Source organism: Myotis lucifugus, unplaced genomic scaffold (assembly GCF_000147115.1).
Source record: "Myotis lucifugus unplaced genomic scaffold, Myoluc2.0 scaffold_1, whole genome shotgun sequence".
Taxonomy (NCBI): domain Eukaryota; kingdom Metazoa; phylum Chordata; class Mammalia; order Chiroptera; family Vespertilionidae; genus Myotis; species Myotis lucifugus.
In genome coordinates, this window is record NW_005871049.1 from 2,155,160 (window position 1) to 2,173,536 (window position 18,377).

Here is an 18,377-nt window from a genome sequence, read left to right on the forward strand (position 1 = left end):
GTCCCTGGCAGAGAAGGGAGTGAGGCTCACTTCCACAGCTGGAGATGCTCCCACGGGAGGTGTGGAAGGGAGACGGGCTGCATGGGGCTGGAGTGACCACCCTGAGGAGTCTGGGCTTCCTCCTAGGAGCCATGGGTAGGGTTCAAACTAGGGATCAATATGGAGGCTAAGTACAGCCTGGCCTCAGGCCTCCCATGAATATAGCTCAGGGCCACAACCCAGGGGGACAGGAAGTCATACCTCCCAGGGAGCAGGACAGGTGGGGAAGATGGAGCCCCTGCCCCAAGCCCTTAGATGCCCTTCTAGGCCCCTCTGAGAAAATGCTAGTGCTGGTACCTTCTGGGTACAGGACTGAGCAAAGGACCTCTGGTTCTCCTCCCCCCTTAGCACTGACTTAGAATCTCTGTCCCAGACCCACAGGTCCGACAGGGTCCAGCCTGGATAGTGCAGCCCTGTGGCCGCCCTGCCAGCTCCCTATCCCGTGGCCTTGCCTGTCCACAGTAACTGTGGCTGTGCTGCCTGCACTCAGTACAGGTTCTGTTGGAACTAGTGTCCTCTGGGCGCTAAGGAACAAAGCCTACATCTGTGCCCTGAGGGGAGGGCGAAGGGGACCCACACCCTGCTGCTTTGCCCTATTCAGGACCCCCTGAAGAGGGCAGCTTACAGGAGCCTCCGCTCCAGGCTCACCATCCTCTCCAAGGAGATGGGGTCCTGCTGTCCCCCCAACAGCCTTTCACCACTTCCCTGCGGGTGAGAGTAGTGGTGGAAGGGGAGGGCAGAAATGGGCAATATTGGATCTGGAGCCTGGCTCAAACCCTGGACCCATACCCAGCCCCTTCCCTGGGCTCCCTGCCCCAGTTTCTCCCACTTCACTCAATCCCCCTCCCTTCCCAGAGAGTAGCATTCCTTAGTCATGGAGCTGGCCAGGTCATGCCCTTGGCGAAAGCCCCACTGACTCCCTGGCTCTCAGGACAAAGTTCCGGGAAGTTAAGCTAAGCTGCGCCCCTCCTGCTATGTCAGCTAACATACCATGCCCTTGCCCATCTACCTGCTTCCGCCAGCTTAGCTTAAATGTCACTTCCTCCAGGAAGTGTCCAGGCTTCCCTCCACAAGACATCTTCTGGAAAACAGCAGTGTTCCTCTGTCCCTCAGGGTCAGCCTCTTCCACCTGACTCGAACCGAAGTGACAGAGGAAACCAGTGCTGAGAAAGGAGAGGGGGGCCTGGCTGGGCCTGGGTCTCCATGCCCACAGAAGGCTGTTGGTGTAGCATTCAGCAGACCCCCAACTCGGAAGCCACTGCGGGAATGCCATCCCAGGCTGTCTGGGCAGCGCAGCACAATGATTAACGTGGTCAAGGGGCCAGGAAGTCCCTCACTTGAAACTGCAGGTGACTAGACCATGAGGCCTGGCTGGTCCAAGTCTCAGAAGTGGCTGACAGTCCCAATTACCTTGGGGATGGAGGTGGGGGGCACCAGGAAGAGGCTTCTGTAAGAGCTGTAATATGTCCACTTATTGATTCCTGATGTTGGTAGTTTCTCTCCTTCTCTCTGTCTTCTTGCTAAATCTTACTAAGAGTTTATCAACTTTATTAATCTTTTCAAAGAACCAGTTTTGGATTTTATTTGCTCCTTCGTTCCTAACTTCTTAAGATGGAAAGGTAGATAATCCATTTTATTCCTTCTTTCTGCACATTGCTTTAACTGCATCCCACAAACTTCCATGTATTGTAGTTTTGTTTGTTTGTTTTTCTTTTTCTTTTTTCTTTTTTTTAATTCTCACCTGAGGATATTTTTCCATTGATTTTTAGGGAGAGTGGAAGAGAGAGGGAAAGAGAGAGAGAAATATCGATGTGAGAGAAACACATCGATTGGTTGCCTCCTGCAGGAGCCCTGACCAAGGTACATGCCCTTGACCGGAATCAAACCTGGAACCCTTTGGTCCACAGGCCGACACTCTATCCACTGAGCCAAACCAGCTAGGGCTTAATACATTCTTTTGATTAGTGTTCTTGTGGTATGTTTTTCCCATCTTTTTGCTTTTAACCTATTAGTGTCTTAATATACAACATGTTTTTTTCTTGCAAACAGCACATTGCTGTTTTTTTCTCCCCCATGATCTGATAACCTCTGCCTTTGGATTGTGTTTAATAAAATTATTTTGATATGGTTGAGTTTAAGGTCTATCAGCTTGATTTTTATTTTGCATTTGTTCTATCCTTTTCCTTTTTTTCTTTCTTTTCTGATTTCTTTTGGATTGAGTTTTTATTAGCATTCCATTCTATATCCACAACTGGCTTCTTATCTGCACCTCTTTTAAGTGGTTACTTTATTTATTTTTTACTTTTTAAAAATATTTTTTTATTGATTTCAGAGAGGAAGGGAGAGGGGAAGAGAGACAGAAACATCAATGCTGAGAGAGAATAATCGAATGGCTCCTACTGCATATCCACAACTGGGGATCGAGCCCAGAACCTGGGCATGTGCCCTGACCGGGCATCAAACCATGACCTCCTAGTTCATAGGTCATGCTCAACCACTGAGCCACACAGGCTGGGCTGCCATCTAGTTTTTGTTTTTTTATATTTATTGTTGAAAGTATTACATATGTTCCCTTTTTCCCCCCATTGACTCCCCCCAGCCCACCCCCGCCCTGCACCCCAGGACTTCACCACCCTATTATCTGTGTCCATGGCTTATGCATATATGCATACAAGGTCTTTGGTTGATTACCTCCCACTCACCCATCCTCCCCCGCCTTCCCTCTCAGATTCCACACACTGTTCCATGCTTCCATGTCTCTGGATCCACTTAGTTCATCAGTTTATTTTGTTATAGATTCCACTTTTTTATCTACTTGTTTATTGATGGGCACTTGGGCTGTTTCCAGATCTTAGCTATTATAAATTGTGCTGCTATGAACACAGGGGTGCATACATTCATTCTGATTGGTGTTTCCGGTTTCCTTAGGATATATTCCTAGAAGTGGGATCACTGGGTCAAATAGCAGTTCCATATCTAATTTTTTTGAGGAAAATCCATACTGTTTTCCCTAATGGCTGCACCAGTCTGCACTCCCACCAGCAGTGTACTAAGGTTCCTTTTTCTCCACATCCTCACCAGCACTTGTCATTTGTTGATTTATTGATGGTAGCCATTCTGACAGGTGTGAAGTGATACCTCATTGTCATTTTAATTTGCATCTCTCTGATGATCAGTGACTGAGCATTTTTTCATGTCTCTTGGCCATCTGTATGTCCACTTTGGAGAAGTGTCTATTTAGGTCCTTTGCCCATTGCTTAATTGGATTGTCTTCCTTTTAAGTTGTAGGAGTTACATATATATTTTTGGATATTACCCTTTATCAGATGTTATCATTGCCAAATATGTTCTCCCATACAGTGGACTCCTTTCTCATTTTGTTGGTTTCTTTTGCTATGCAGATTTGTATTTTGATGAAGTCGCATTTGTTAATTTTCTGTTTCCTTGCCCTAGATGTATCTGTAAACATATTGCTATGTGTATGGTGTTTGTGGTCTAGTTTCATTTTTTTGCATGTACCTGTCCAATTATCCCAACACCATTTATTGAAGAAACTGTCTTGACTTCATTGTATGCTCTTGCCTCCTTTGTCAAATATTGAGTATAATGGCTTAGGTAGATTTCTGGTTTTTCTGTTCTATTCCATTTATATGCCTGTTCTTGTGCCAGTACCAGGCTATTTTGATTAGAGTGGCTTTGTAGTATAGCTTGATATTTGGTACTGTGATCCCTCCAACTTTGTTTTTCTTTCTCAAGATTGCTGCAGTTATTCAGGTTCTTTTTTGGTTTCATATAAATTTTTGGACTATTTGTTCTGTATCTGTGAAATATATTGTTGATATTTTAATAGGGGTTGCATTGAATCTATAGATTGCTGTGGGTAGTATGAACATTTTAATGATGTTGATTCTACCAATCCATGAACACGGTATATTCTTCCACTTGTTTATATCTTCTTCTCTTTTTTCCAACATTCTGTAGTTTTCTGAGTACAAGTCTTTAACCTCTTGGTTAAGTGTATTCCTAAGTGTCTTAATTTTTTTCTTCAATGGCAAATGGGATTGTTTCTTTAGTGTATTTTCTGAAAATACATTATTGGTGTATAAAAATGCCATTGATTTCTGGGTGTTAATTTTGCATCCTGCTACATTGCCAAATTCACCTATTAAACCTAGTAGTTTTTTGGTGGAGTCTTTAGTGTTTTCTATGTACAATATCATGTCATCTACCAATGAGTTTTATATCCTCCTTTCCAGTTTGGATGCCTTTTTTCTTCTTGTCTGATCACTGTGGCTAGGACTTCCAGTACTATGTTGAATAAGTTCTTACTCTTCATCTACTCCTATATTATCTATTTTTGACAATGAGAATCTAATTGACAGTATTAATTACAAAAAGCCTGGTTGCAGCAGTTTTAGGGTTACTTTTGCTTTTAAAATGGAGACTCAAATGTTATTGAACTGAGTGCGAAGACACTGAAGATGGCTCTGGACTAGACGAGGACACACTGCTCCGGGGAGAGGATGGTCAGGAGCGGGGGACTGCGCAGCAGCAGCAGGCCGTAGCCTGGGTGGAGAGAACCATGAAAGCTGCCAAATGGCAGCGCTTCCTGTCAGCTGCTGGCTTTCTTCCACTCCCTGTGCCATCTCTGTCCCTTCGAGACACCCCAAAGGGAATACCACTACCGACCCCAGCCTGCCCCCCTGCACCCAATCTCTTCTAGATCATCCTGGAGCCCCCTGGAGTTTCCCTAGGCTGAGGTCACAGCTTCTGCATGGCACCTCAAATCTCCCACCAGACCCTTTCACCGAGAGGCCAGAGCAAATGAGAGGTGGCACAGGAACACAGAGCACCTGTCCCAATGACTCCATGCTGTGTGACACTGGGCCAGCTTTGCTTGACCCAAGGCTGTGTCTCCCTGGAACAGAGAGCACAGCACCTGCCCGCGGGGATGAGGCTGAGAGCTGGAAGCCTGGCTATCTGGAAGGTGTTTGAAGAAAACAAAAAGCCCTTCAGGGCAGTCACACAGGGTGGTTATTTCACTTTATTTAGCACACGTCGGTCTCACGCTGGGCCCCACCAAACTGCTCCCCTGAGCCTTACTTGAGGGTCTGCCTTGGGAGGCTCAGAGGTGAACGTGAGGGCCCAGGTTCCACAATCGCCTCCTCTTCCGCCACACACGCAGCTCAGCACAGAATCACTGCTCGTGTCCTCAGACACCACCCGTGTGGTCGGGGAGGGTCTCCAATGTTCAAGGCCACCTACTGGGGCCCCAGCTCAGCTCCAGCCACAGGCCCCCTGCTCCTGAGATGCTGGCAATGGGCAAGGGCCTCTGTCCATGGCTGTGGGAACACCAAACCCTTACTCCCCAGCCCTACAGCCTGTCCCTGCTGGGCAAGAAGCAATATGTATGAAAATACTTTAATTATTTCTTTTAAACTGTTAAGAAATAAGGTCATCTTGTTTTTCTTTTACAATCCCAGTAAAAAAAAAAAAGTTCACATTAGTGCAGGGGGCCAACGCCAGGCCCTCCCCAGCCGAGCGCTGGCCACTCAGTAGAAACGCTTGTTGCGCTCCTGCCGCTTCTGAAACACCACGGCCCCCACTACGGCACACACGATGATGCCCAGGAGCGCACACAGCAGCAACAGGAACACCCGCCACCCCGTCAGGGGCCCGCTGCGGAAGTTCCCCGTCGGGTCATCCACGTTGTCTGAGGGAAGAGAAAGGGGGAGCTGATGTGAGTGTTAAAGCAGCTGACAACAGGACAGAGCAGGGCATTGGCCCTGGTGGGGTCCCATCCCCGTCCCCAGATGGAAGCTGCGGCTGCACACAGCTGTACAGTGAGGGGCAACCCTGAGGATCCCGCAGATCAAGGCCTGGGGTGCCTTTCAGCTGATGGACATTGGATTCCTGGGCTCCCCAGGAGCCCAGTCTGACCGGGGAGACCTAGAATCTGCTTTCACAAGCCCACCCCACCCCAGTGCAGTGGTCTGAGGTCCCCATTTGCAGAAACAACCCTGGCCAAACACTGCCCCGACTCACACCTGGATGCATTTGGTGGCTCCTAGGGGGTCCCAGGCCTCCACCCTGCCCTTCTGCTCTGGCCACATCACTCCCCTGCCTGCTAACCCTGTCAATGATGAGTGCCAGGTCTGTAATTCCAACCCAGGTATACAGCTCTCCTCCCAGACAGGCCTGGAATACCAACCATGAGCCCACCGACACACTCCCTTCCCAAAAGACCTGACCCAGTAAGCCTGCTGTCCCGCCACCAGCCCCTTTCCACCCCTGCACAGTGACAATAATGGCTTTTGACTGAACCAGGAACTCCCAAGCAGAGGCACTTCCAGGAGGCGGCTCAGCCTCAGGGCTCCCGGGGCTTCCAAGCCCTTTCTGCCCCCTTCTTCGCTTTAGTCACTAGACTGAGCCCTGAGGCAGCACCAGGACACAGCTAGGCACTGAGTGGAAGCTTTGGAATCGTCCACTGAAGGAACAAATGGATGAACGTGTCTGAAAAGTTAATCCCCACCTGGCAAACCACATGAGGTTGCTGGGTGGTTCAGAGCAGATGAGTTCTCTGAGCCCTTGGCAGCCAGAAACCCTTTGACCAAAGTGGCAAGACAGTGGCCTATGGCAAGGTTTGTGTGACTCTCAAAATATTTAAAAGTAACCTGAATCGTAAAAAAGTGAGATGTTGCCCTGCTCGGTTTGGCTCAGTGTATAGAGCGTCGGCCTGTGGACTGAAAGGTCCCGGGTTCGATTCTGGTCAAGGGCACATGCCTGGGTTGTGGGCTCGATCCCCAGTAGGGACATGCAGGAGGCAGCCAGTCAATGATTCTCTCTCATCATTGATGTTTCCATCTCTCTCTCCTCTCCCTTCCACTCTGAAATCAATAAAAATGTATTAAAAAAAAAAAAAAAAAGAAGCAGCAAGATGTCTGCCCTAGCTGGTTTGGCTCAGTGGATAGAGTGTCAGCCTGCAGACTAAAGGATTCGATTCAGGCCAAGGGCACATGCCTGGGTTGCGGGCTCGATCCCCCCCAGTAGGGGGCGTGCAGGAGGCTGCCAATCAATGATTCTCTCATCATTGATGTTTCTATCTCTCTCTCCCTATCCCTTCCTCTCTGAAATCAATAAAAAATATATTTAAAAAAAATAAATAAAGTGAGATATCACATAAAATGCCGTGACTCCAGCTCACACTGCATGATGACTTTGGGCTGGGCTGAGAGGCCTGTCAGTGCCCCGGCCCTGGCACAGCCTGCGCACCATCTCCCACTGGGCCCACAGGCATGACTTCAGGGTGCTTGGGGTGGATTTCTTCACACACAGGGGCCTCAATTCTCCAACCAAAACCCTCACTCTGCGAGGACAAAATCATGGCTAATTAGTGCCACAGCAGAGCCCGGGCTTTGGGGTTTTGCCAAAACTCAAGTTCAGATCCTGCCTTTATCCACTTGTCCCTGAGGAAAACTAAAGGACCAGTTCCCTTGCCTAGTGGCAGGACCTGCTTTCCAGGCCATTCACTGAGGTCATGAACGTGCACGATCAGTGCCCTGCCCATCACCTACACCAGCAAACTGGCCCCCTGGGGGCTTTACCTGCCATTATCCCAGCAGACTCCAGGTGCCCACACACTGCTCATTAGCATGGCTTGCTAATCCAAGAGCCCAGGCCACACCACAGCCAGACCCGGCAAAGGCAGAGGGACCATAGACAGGCACCAACGCTGGCCCTGGCCCAGCCCGTCCTGCAGAGGCCCAGACTGGGAGGGACCGCAAACATACCTTTAGGCGACTTGAGGAAATTGACGCTGGGCTCAATTTTGGTCCAGTCAATGTTCTCCTCCTCGGGGGTGTGCTCTACCATCAGCTGGAACAGCTTCATGGAGATGATGTCGTGATTGTCTGCAGGGCCAAGTGTTAGCTTGTAAGAGGCCTGAGGCCATGGTCCATGCGTCTCGCTGCTACTTAAAGTGGCCACATTCCCCAGGGAGAACCCTGCTCCTGCCTGGCTGAGGGCTCGGCCCTAATACATGGTCAGCACCTGAGGAGACTTGGGAATGGCCCAGTCCAGACTGGAAAAACCTCTGCTCAACAGTAACTGATCGCCCCATTTCTGAGATTAGGAGGTTGAGGCTCAGAGCCAATATAAGGGTCCCAGCTGTCAGCTTTGCTAACCTAATGGAATCTAAGGAAAGGCCTGGAAAGGGAAGAGCCTAAAGAGCAAGGACCTGGGTTGCGGGCTCGATCCCCCCCAGTAGGGGGCGTGCAGGAGGCTGCCAATCAATGATTCTCTCATCGTGGCAGGTGGGCAGAGCCAAGCGGCACTGGTACGTGCAGCCCCCGAAGGCCCAGGGACACACACTGACTCTGAAGTCAGACTACAGTTCCCATCTGAGCTCTGCCACCTCCTGGGTGTAAACCTGGGGAAATTCCTTCAACATTCATATTCCCAATGGTCTCCACTGTGTGAAAAGGGAAAGAGACCACTAGCTACCTAAGCTACATACGTGACTTTACAGAGAGAGTGCAGGCGTCTGGGGATTGTGTGTGTGTACAATTTTAAACAAGGGAATCAGGGAAGGCCCCACGGAGGAAGTGACATCTGATCAAGGCTTGAAGATGAGAGTGAGACAGAAGCACAAAGGCCCGAGGCAGGAGGGCACTAGTGTGAAGAGCTGGAGGCAATGTGAATGGGGACAATGTAAATGGGGAGTTGGGAGCAAAGAATCAGAGGTGATGGCACTAAGGCCTGGCAGGCCACTGTTGGGACGAATGGTGGCTTGACTCTGAGGGAGCAGAGCCACTGCAGAGCTCTGAGCGGAGCAGCAGTGACACCTCCTGTGAACTTTACTGGGATCACTCTGGCTGCAGAGCTGGGAGTGACTGTTGGGGCTGGCATGGAAAGAGAGGACCACTTGGGGGCTCCTGCAGTTGTCTGAGTGGACCCTCCAGGTGAGAGGAGTGAGAGGTGGTCTGCTGCACTGCAAAGACGAAGCTGGCAGAACCTGCCGATGGATGACAGGTGGCATGTGAGAGGAAAGGAAAGTCTAGAATGACAATAAGGTTTTTAGCCCGAGCAACTAGAAGGACAGAGGTGTCATTTATGTCTTGGTCTTCAGCTCTAGCCGGTTTGGCTCAGTGGATAGAGCATCAGCCTGCGGACTGAAGGGTCCTGGGTTCGATTCCGGTCAAGGGCATATGCCCGGGTTGTGGGCTCAGTCCCCAATAGAGGGCGTGTAGGAGGCATCCGATCAATGATTCTCTCTCATCATTGATGTTTCTATCTCCTTCTCCCTCTCCCTTCCTCTCTGAAATCAATAAAATAAAAATATATATTTTTTTAAAAAGATGTGGTCTTCTTGTTGTGGGCATGTAAAGACAGACACCTATTGGGCATCCAGGTGGAGATGTTGAGAGGATTGTTGATAACACTGTGCTGCAGATGGAAATCGGGGGTCTATAGCATCCAGATTCAAATCCTAAAGAGGGGAGATCACCAAGGACTGCTCACAGACTGAGCCCTGTGTGTGCCAAAACTGACAGACAATGCAAAGAGGAGGAAGAAACCAGGCGAGTGTGGAACCAATGCAGGAAGGAAAGTGACCAGCTGTGTCACAAGCTCCCAACAGACCAGGGAAGGTCAAAACTAAGACTTAACGGCCTGTGCAGCCCACTCACCAGATAGGTCACCAGTGCCAGCAGAGGCTCCAAAGTAGTAGCCGGTGGGGAGGCGCACTCCCGTGATGTCAATGCAATTCTTCCACTCGTTCTTGTCCTCCAAGTCAGTCATCACCTGCAGCCAATCAGCAGGTAAAGCATGCCCCGGGCTCAGACTGCCCATCTACCCCTGCAGAGCCAGCACAGGCAGAGGACAACCCCACCACCACCACCTCCTGCTCACCGTCAGACGGCCCCGGGAGTAGCGTACAGCCAGAAAGGTGTCATGATCACGGTTGCGGAAGTCAGCCGTGCAGCCTGCCAGCTCGGTCCAGCGGCCATCCTTACTATGGTCGTAGGACAGGGAGCCATTGTTCACCATCACCGAGATGTACGGGAACACACGCTGAGACCAAGACACTGGTTACTCTATGGCCAGCCCAGCTTTTGGAAGTGGCAGGGGCACCCACCACCCCAATCCCTGGAGGCTCCTTTGTGCTGGGACCAGGGAGAAGTCCCAGCCCTCAGCCAACTGCCCAGCCTTCCTGTCCTGCTCTATGGGAGGGAGCAGGGGCCTACCTCCGTGGCCTCATCATTGGGATACGTGTCCAGGAAGATGGCTAAACCGTGGAAGTTGTCTTTGCTTCCAAACACAGGCCCTGGAATGAGAAAGAGATGCTCTAGTCATGGAGAAAATTGGGGTTGTACTCTGGGTAGCCTAAAGGACACAGTAGTGCCAGTGGGGGCAAGAGATGGCAATCTGTTGGTCTTTCACCCAAGAAAGAGATCTCTAAAGAAAAAACCTGGAGGTGGTCTCAGGGATGTGACAGAGAGGACTCAAGTTTGAAGCCTGAACTGTGAGGGGACAGCACCTGGCGATATGCCCTGCCGTATCAAGTGACAAGACGGTACCCAGCCTGTGAAAAGCAAGTGGCTACCAGGAAGCCCTATCCTCTAATCCAGGGGTCAGCAACTTTCTGTCCAGGTCCAGAGAGGAAACATTTTGGGCTTTGTGGGCCACATACAGTCTTAGTCAGTCTTCCTTGCTTTTGCTTTTTAAAACATAACCCTTTAAGATGGTCAAAAACATTCTTAGCTGGTGTACAACACCAGGCCACCATGGGGTACAGCAGCACCCAGCCCCTCCTCTTCTCAAAGGTCCCAGGCTTCCTCACAGAAGAGCAGCAGCACCCTATCAGCAGAGTGCAGAGTGGAGAATCCTTGGCACAGATGCTCCCACAGACGTGAGCGCAGCCCTACCTGACACGAGGCGGTCCCGAGTGTACCACAAGGCAATGCCGTCCCCATGGAGATTCTTCTTCCCAGCACCGTGGACTTTGAAGTGGACATGCATCTCCCAGTCTTTGAGGAAGCAAGGCTGGAGGGAGAGTAGAGAGGGTTGCTCTGAGTGCTCTGGGCCTTCCTGCCAGTTGGAGGTGACCTGGCACAGACCCTGCCCCACTGGGACTAGGCACTCCTTTGTCAAAAGCACCACTGACCCTCCAGCTTTCTCAGCAGGAAGAAAGGGGGCTACTGGGCCTTCCAGGTGAGGAGAGGGAGGTCCAGACCCTACTAGCCCAGCACCAGTCTTCTCCACTTTGATTCACTTTCCTCAAAACCAGCCAAACCTGTCAGCCCTGTTTTCTCTCCATCCCCACTGCTCTTGCCCTGGGATCTTGTGAAAGGATCTATTTGAGAGACATAGTTTACAAAACAGAAAACACTTCAAAGACAAAATAACTCGTCCACAACAGTAAGTGGACAGTCTTGAATCACATCCAGGTCTGTCTGATGCAGAAACTGCGCTCTGTCATCTATACCTCCCATGGCCTTCAGGTGTTCAACACAAACTGCACCAGGTCCTTTCTAGCCTCCCACGCCCACCATCTTCCCTTCTAATCCACCTTCCAAACTGAGGGACTCAAATCCACGTCTGGCTGACTCCAAACCTCAAGCTCTTGGCCAGCATACCTCCTGACCTCTACAGCCCCAGTCTGACCCCGGTGTGGTGGCAGCGACAGGGCTGGAGTCTGGAAGGGTCATGCCCTGGAGCCTCTGGGCTACCATGATCTGAGGGAAGGTAGATGCTCCCTGGCATCCAGGAATACCAGGTGCAGAGCTGGGCACTGCTGCAGCAAGGGAAACAGCCTGGCCTTACACACCAGGAAGTTACTCATGAAAACTACAGTGTGACACAGACTTTGACAAGAATCTACTTAAGGGAAGTCTGCAGATGATTATGCGAGCAAGTGATTAAACAAAGCCCCATCAGACAGGCAAATGAAAACAAGATATTGTTGACGCATCAGATTGGCAACTATTAAAAAGATCATTATTACCCCTGTGGATGAGGATGGAAAGAAACACACACTCAACCAGCAGGACTGTGAATGTTCCCTCCCGTCTTCTTGGGGCAGTTTGGCTCTTGCAGTCTTTTAACAGGATGAGGCAGAGCCGTGGCACTTACATGTAAAGGTATCAAAGATACCACTGCAAAACGGTACCAATGTTATGTTCTCATTTTTGAAAAAGAAAGGAATTAGTATATGTGTAGAGAAAGAAAAAAAATGAAAGGAATATGAACCAAAAATAGCACTAGGTGACTCTGGGAGGGGAACTACAGAGAATGCTTACTTTCTATGTTTGAATTTGAATTTTGTATAATGAATATATTACCTATGTAATCAGAAAAAATAAAAACTCAAATAAAAAAGACCTTTACGTCCCATCATGGGCGAACTGTTGTGCATTCATGAGTTCATCAGACTCAGTATTCTGGCTCTAGGCACCAAAACCCCAGGAGAGGGGCCCAGCCCCCGCCTCTAAAAACACAGAGCTAGCAAGTACCACAGTAATGTGCAATCAGCCTTCCCTGTTCTTGACAGTTCATCAGCTCTGGGAAAACCTGCACGTTCCAGAGGAGCAAATGAGAGGTGATGAGAACTAACTCTCAAGGACAGACGGACAAGGAATCTGAGTCCACACCTGCTGAGGGAGTGGATGTTCTGGTGAACTAACCTTGCTTTGGGTTGGGACCACGTAGACAGTAAGCCAAAAATAAGAGTGAACCAGAAAGGCCCTCCCAGGAACTATAACTCAGCTGAGTCCTCTCAATCCCTGAAATTAGACTAAAAAGACTCATCTAGTCCTCAGATTTTTCAAACAAAAAAATCTTACAAATACAATATCTGGTACACAATAAAAAATACCAGGCACATGAAAAGACAAGATATGAACAAAAAACCAGAAGGAGGAAGAAAGGGAAGGAGGAAGGTAGGAAGCTGACAGGAATTCCAGATATTGGCCTTTAAAATAATAGTTTCCTATGTTCAAGGAGATACAAGACAAGACTGAGAATTTTGGTAGATAATGAAAATTTTTTTAAATCGTACAATAAAAAATTCCAGAACAGCCCAACCAGCATAGGTCAGTAGCTTGAGTGTCGACCTATGAATCAGGAAGTCACAGTTCAATTCCTGGGCACATCCCCAGGTTGCAGGCTCAATCCCCAGTATGGGACGTGCAGGACCAATGATACTCTCTCATCACTGATGTTTCTATCTCTCTCCCTCTCCCTCCTCTAAAATCAATTAAAAAATATTTTTTTAAAATTCCATAACAAAAAATACAGTAACTGAAATTAACAATGTAATGAATAATAGGTTTTACTAGATTTATAACAGATGAAGAGAGAATTAGTAAATTTCAGTCCAGTCAGATAAAAATATCCAGAATAAAGCAGAGAGAATAAAAGCATGGCAGATACAAAACACTAGGTAAGAGGCAGAGGAAAGAGTGAGAAAGTATAACTGGAGTTTCAGAATGATTAGCAAAAGAATAAAGAAAAATTTAAAGAGATATCTAAGCACTTACTAACTCTCTCCCTTCCTCTCTGTAAAAAAATCAATAAAATATATTAAAAAAAAAAAAAAAAAGATCAGTAAAAGCATTTTTTTTAAAAAAGAAAATAGATATCAAGTTGCAATATTTCCATCCCATTGAATACATTTAAGAGTACTTAACGGTTTTATCTTAAAATGGCATTATTTAAAATATGATGGAAAGTAGATCCTTTGCAAATATTTAAACCTATGTCAACTTTTTAAAAAATATTTTTTAATTGATTTCAGAAAGGAAGAGGGAGAGAGAGAGATAGAAACATGAATGATGAGAATCACTGATCGGCTGCCTCCTGCACACCGCCTACTGGGGATCCAGACCGAAACCTGGGCATGTGCTCTGACCAGGAATCGAACCGTGACCTCTTGGTTCATAAGTGGGTGCTCAACCATTGAGCCACACCAGCCTGGCCCTATGTCAACTTTTTAAAAGTGAAGGGGGTTATATACTTTCAGACAGTACATCAGCAAAAATAGCATCAAGACCATGCTGCAGCCTCCACACAAGACCCCCCTCCGGATGGCCCTGACCAGTCCCTCAGGCTTCCCCGAGTCCTGTGCTCCAGCCACCAGGCACTTGGAGTTCTAGTCACCACTGGGCCACTCCTTCATCCGGGCCAGCGCACCCCAACACCCTAACAGGCACTGTGTCTTATCTCTGCTCAGAAGACAGCTGGTACTTAGTAGTGTTTGCTAATTTGCTGCCCCTCCCAAATGGAGTAAGTAAATGGGGACAAAAGAGAAAAGTCTGGAAAGCATCTCTCCAGCTCAGTAAAGGAAGAGTTGGCTCTTGGTAAACACTGGGCAGAAAATTCTAAGAGTTCCAAACAGTTTCTTTCAGAAACTATAGGAAACACTCCAATCCTTTGGGAATATCTGTAGCGCCAAACAGCAGGAGCTGAATGGGAAGGTGGGGAAAGGAAGACTGAAAATTCGATGAAGGCAAGTGCAGAATCCTGTCAGCCCAATGACATTGCCACACCACTGACAACAGCAACCACCAACCTACCTACAATCATAATTAAGTTACTTGTGACGGAACCCAATTTCCAACAGTTCCAGCACTATTTGTACCTTAAAACACACACACACACACACACACACACACACACAAAACACACAAAAAAACCCTTAATGTTATACTGAACTCATTTCTATAGAAAACATAAGGCTACATTAACATTTTTAAAAATTATTTGACAGAACGTGACTCAGGGGAGTTATTGAAATACTGAGTGGATGGCACTCAGCTGAGACCTCACAGATGAGAAGGAAGCAAGCAGGCATGCGAGCCCGGAGGCTGCGTCCCAGACAGAGGGAACAACAAGTGCCAAGGTCCTGAGGCAGAAGCAACCCAAGAGGCTACAACAAAATTAACAAAGCAAATTACTGGCAATGCCAGGCACCGGGGGCCAGAATGTGTACACTAATGCCTGTTTCTCCCTTCTCAGGAGACCCCAGGCTCTAAGGATTAGACTGAAAGCTGAGGAAAGTAACCCAGATGCTCCTAGCAGTAAGGAGAGGAGAAGCCGGGGGAACAGCCAGAGGAGGCCACATGAAGGCAGTGCGGACGCCCAGAACTCAATGGGGATGTCAACCAGGGAGAAAACAAGGACAATGACCGACACCTTAGGCACAGGAAGGGCTGGGGTCAGACAGGCTGAGGCAGGAGCAGGTTCCACCCTGAGCTGTGACCCAGCCCAAATAGTGGGACAGATGGAAGGAACAGGGTCTTTACTGGGCGTTTTGCTGTGTGTTATGCACTGACTTTAACATGCCTTATTGCATTTAATTCTCAAATTAAATAGGAGGGTTCAATTCGGACAACATGACAAGCTCCACTTAACTGAGTCTTAGCCTCTTGGTCAGTAAAATGGAAATAACATCACATACTTCACATGGGCTTTAAAGGAATGAAGTGAGCAGGCTGTAAAGCGTCAAGCACAGTTCCTGACAACACAGTAACTTCAGCAGCAATTACAGATTATTACTGCCGGGTGTGACTAAAGTGAGGAAGGGGCGGAGGAGGGAGGGGCAAGCTTCAAACCAAACTGAGGTCTGAGCTGCAGCGGAGCTGGGAGTAGTGGCTTACTTAAGGCTCAGCCCGGCCTCCGGGGAACCACTCACCTGGTGGTTCCAGATGGAGCCCCCTTTGCTGCGCTCATCAGGAGTCAGACGCACGTACTGGCTCGTGAGTATTGTGCTGCCTTGGAAGTCCCAGAGGGGCATGGAGCTGGAACCGACACCTGTGGGCAGTGATGGGCACAAACAGGCGCGTAAAAGGCCATACCAGGACGGGCCTTGCCAGAGGCAGGAAATCCACAGAACTGCCCTGCTCGGAAGACAGGGCCACCCCTTTCCCAACCCCGTGCAGCCTCGCCCTCACCCTGCACTCATTTCCCGCCTCAGGCCTCACCTTGGTAGGGCTTGATAAGCGAATGCTCCCGCTTGAGGTGTTCACTGTTGCCGTCAGTTATATCCGCAGCCACCGGCCCCAGCAACAGAAGAAGAAGTAGAGGTGTCATGGGGCCAGGGCCGGGGCCGGGAAGCCCAGGCCTCCCCGGGCACCGCCGGCCCCAGCCCCAGAGCCAAATCCAACCTTCCGCCGCCATTCTCCGTTCCTCTCCGCCACTTCCGTTCGAGGACTTCCGCCTTCCGGGTGTCTCATCGAATAGCTTCCGGCCGGAAACCTTCCAACTTAGTGTCACCAGGAGTTAAATGCAAAGCCTCCCAGGCTAGGGGACCGCGACCTTATTTGCTGAGTAGCCCCCATCCTGATCAAGTGCAGTTCCACAGCCTTGGCCGCTCCGACGTACCTGTCGCCCAGCCTCGGCTACGGGTTCTTACGAGCCACAACCAATCATGGAACAGCACGTTAGGATTGTGAGCAAATGGAGAGCAGAGGAATGGTTTAGTCGGGGGCAGAACCAGGGTCGTCCTCGAAGCGCGGCATGCTGGAACTTGTAGTTTTGATGGGCCACTCGCGCGGGCTGGACAAACGAAGAATACAACGCCCTAAGCCTCTGGCCACTGACCGCGTCTCTGGAGTAATATTTCCCATTCCGGGGGTAAAGGATCTCTAATTTGAAGGCAGAGGCCTAAATTCCAACTGCTGTGCCGCCTCGGACTCCCTGAGTGACCTCGGATGAGCCTTAGCTGGCTCTGGCTTCACCTGCTCCAGCTTCACGCCTTTGAAGACTTAGAATTCCCAGTGATTTGAAGACATCCGCTACTCCCAGTTCCTCAGGCCCATTGGGTTTAACACGACGGCAGACCTGAGACCCCAGTGATGGCTGGGACGCATACAGATCCAAGTGGTCCTAGTGCCTGCCTGCTGCAGCAAGAAGTGTCCATGAGCCCCAGCTGCTTTGGCTCAGTTAATAGAGAGCTTTAGCTGCGGACTAAAGGGTCCCGGGTTTGATTCCCGGGTCAAGGGCACATGCCCGGGTTGCAGGTTCAAACCCCAGTAGGGGACGTGCAGGAGGAAGCCAATTAATGAATGTTTCTATTGCTCTTTCCCTTCCCCTCTGAAATCAATTATGTCCTATATAAAAAAGCGTAGTATGCAAATTGTCCTCTCCACCACCAGGGAGTTCAACTGGAGTTGGACCAGGGGGCCTGCGGGGGAAGGGAGGGAGGCCAGGGCAGGCAAGATGGCAGGAGGCACTGGGAGGCAGCGGTGGCAGCGGTAGACCCTACCAGTGCATAAATTTCATGCACTAGGCCTCTAGTATTTTTAATAGTGTCCATGAAAGGTGCAGGAAAGATGGCAGTAGGCCAAAGTTCGAAAACTGGTGGCCCACAGCCAAATAGAACTCTGTTTTGCCTGCTAATGCTATTTTAATAAATGATTTGCCCTAGCTGGTTTGGCTCAGAGGATAGAAAGTTGGCCTGTGGACTGAAGGGTCCCAGGTATGATTCTGGTCAAGGGCACATGCCTGGGTTTCGGGCTCAATCCCTAGCAGGGGGTGTGCAGGAGGCAGCTGAACGATCAGTGATTCTCTCTCATCATTGATGTTTCTATCTCTCTCCCCTCTCCCTTCCTCTCTGAGATCAATAAAAATATATTTTTAAAAAAACAAAATACAGCTCTGACCGGTTTGGCTCAGTGGATAGAGCGTGGGCCTGCGGACTGAAGGGTCCCAGGTTCGATTCCGGTCAAGGGCAGGTACCTTGGTTGCAGGCACATCCCTAGTAGGGGGTGTGCAGGAGGCAGCTGATCGATGTTTCTCTCTCATCAATGTTTCTAACTCTCTATCCCTCTCCCTTCCTCTCTGTAAAAAATGAATAAAATATTTTAAAAATACATGATTTAACTACTGATATATTTAAATGAGGAGTCTTAAATTCACATTAGAAATCCAAATTTCCAGTTTCTTAGGAAAAATTGGGAGATCCAACCAAGTTAAGCCCATGGACCGCCCCCCTATAAATGCCGTCCTCTTCTAAGCTAGTCTCCAGGCTGGCCACTCATTTACCCCACCTGTCTGGTCCCTCTCCAGTGGTTCTCAACCTTCCCAATGCCGCGACCCTTTAATACAGCTCATCATGTTGTTGTGACCCCCAACCATAAAATTATTTTCGTTGCTACTTCATAACTGTAATTTTGCTACTGTTATGAATCGTAATGTAAATATCTGATATGCAGGATGTATTTTTAGGGGTCGCGACCCACAGGTTGAGAACTGCTGCCTAGACATTTGAACCAACGGCCCCTGTTATAGATCACAACATGGGACCTTGGTTGGTTGCTCCTTTATTTTATTTTAAGAAG

The 18,377-nt window shown here is 49.1% G+C and overlaps 1 protein-coding gene across 1 annotated transcript; it reads right to left on the reverse strand.

Annotated features, from left to right (window-relative positions):
* Nucleotides 1-5,063: 5,063 nt before the first annotated feature.
* LMAN2 (lectin, mannose binding 2) lies at nucleotides 5,064-16,420 on the reverse strand. The gene is made up of 8 exons (XM_006081617.3): nucleotides 16,020-16,420; nucleotides 15,731-15,849; nucleotides 10,965-11,082; nucleotides 10,284-10,363; nucleotides 9,949-10,110; nucleotides 9,726-9,840; nucleotides 7,830-7,949; nucleotides 5,064-5,752 (listed from the first exon to the last, which is right to left on the reverse strand). The coding sequence occupies exons 1-8, from the start codon at nucleotides 16,213-16,215 to the stop codon at nucleotides 5,592-5,594; spliced, it is 1,071 nt and encodes a 356-aa protein (XP_006081679.1). The 5' UTR covers nucleotides 16,216-16,420; the 3' UTR covers nucleotides 5,064-5,591.
* Between the last annotated feature and the right edge of the window lie 1,957 nt (nucleotides 16,421-18,377).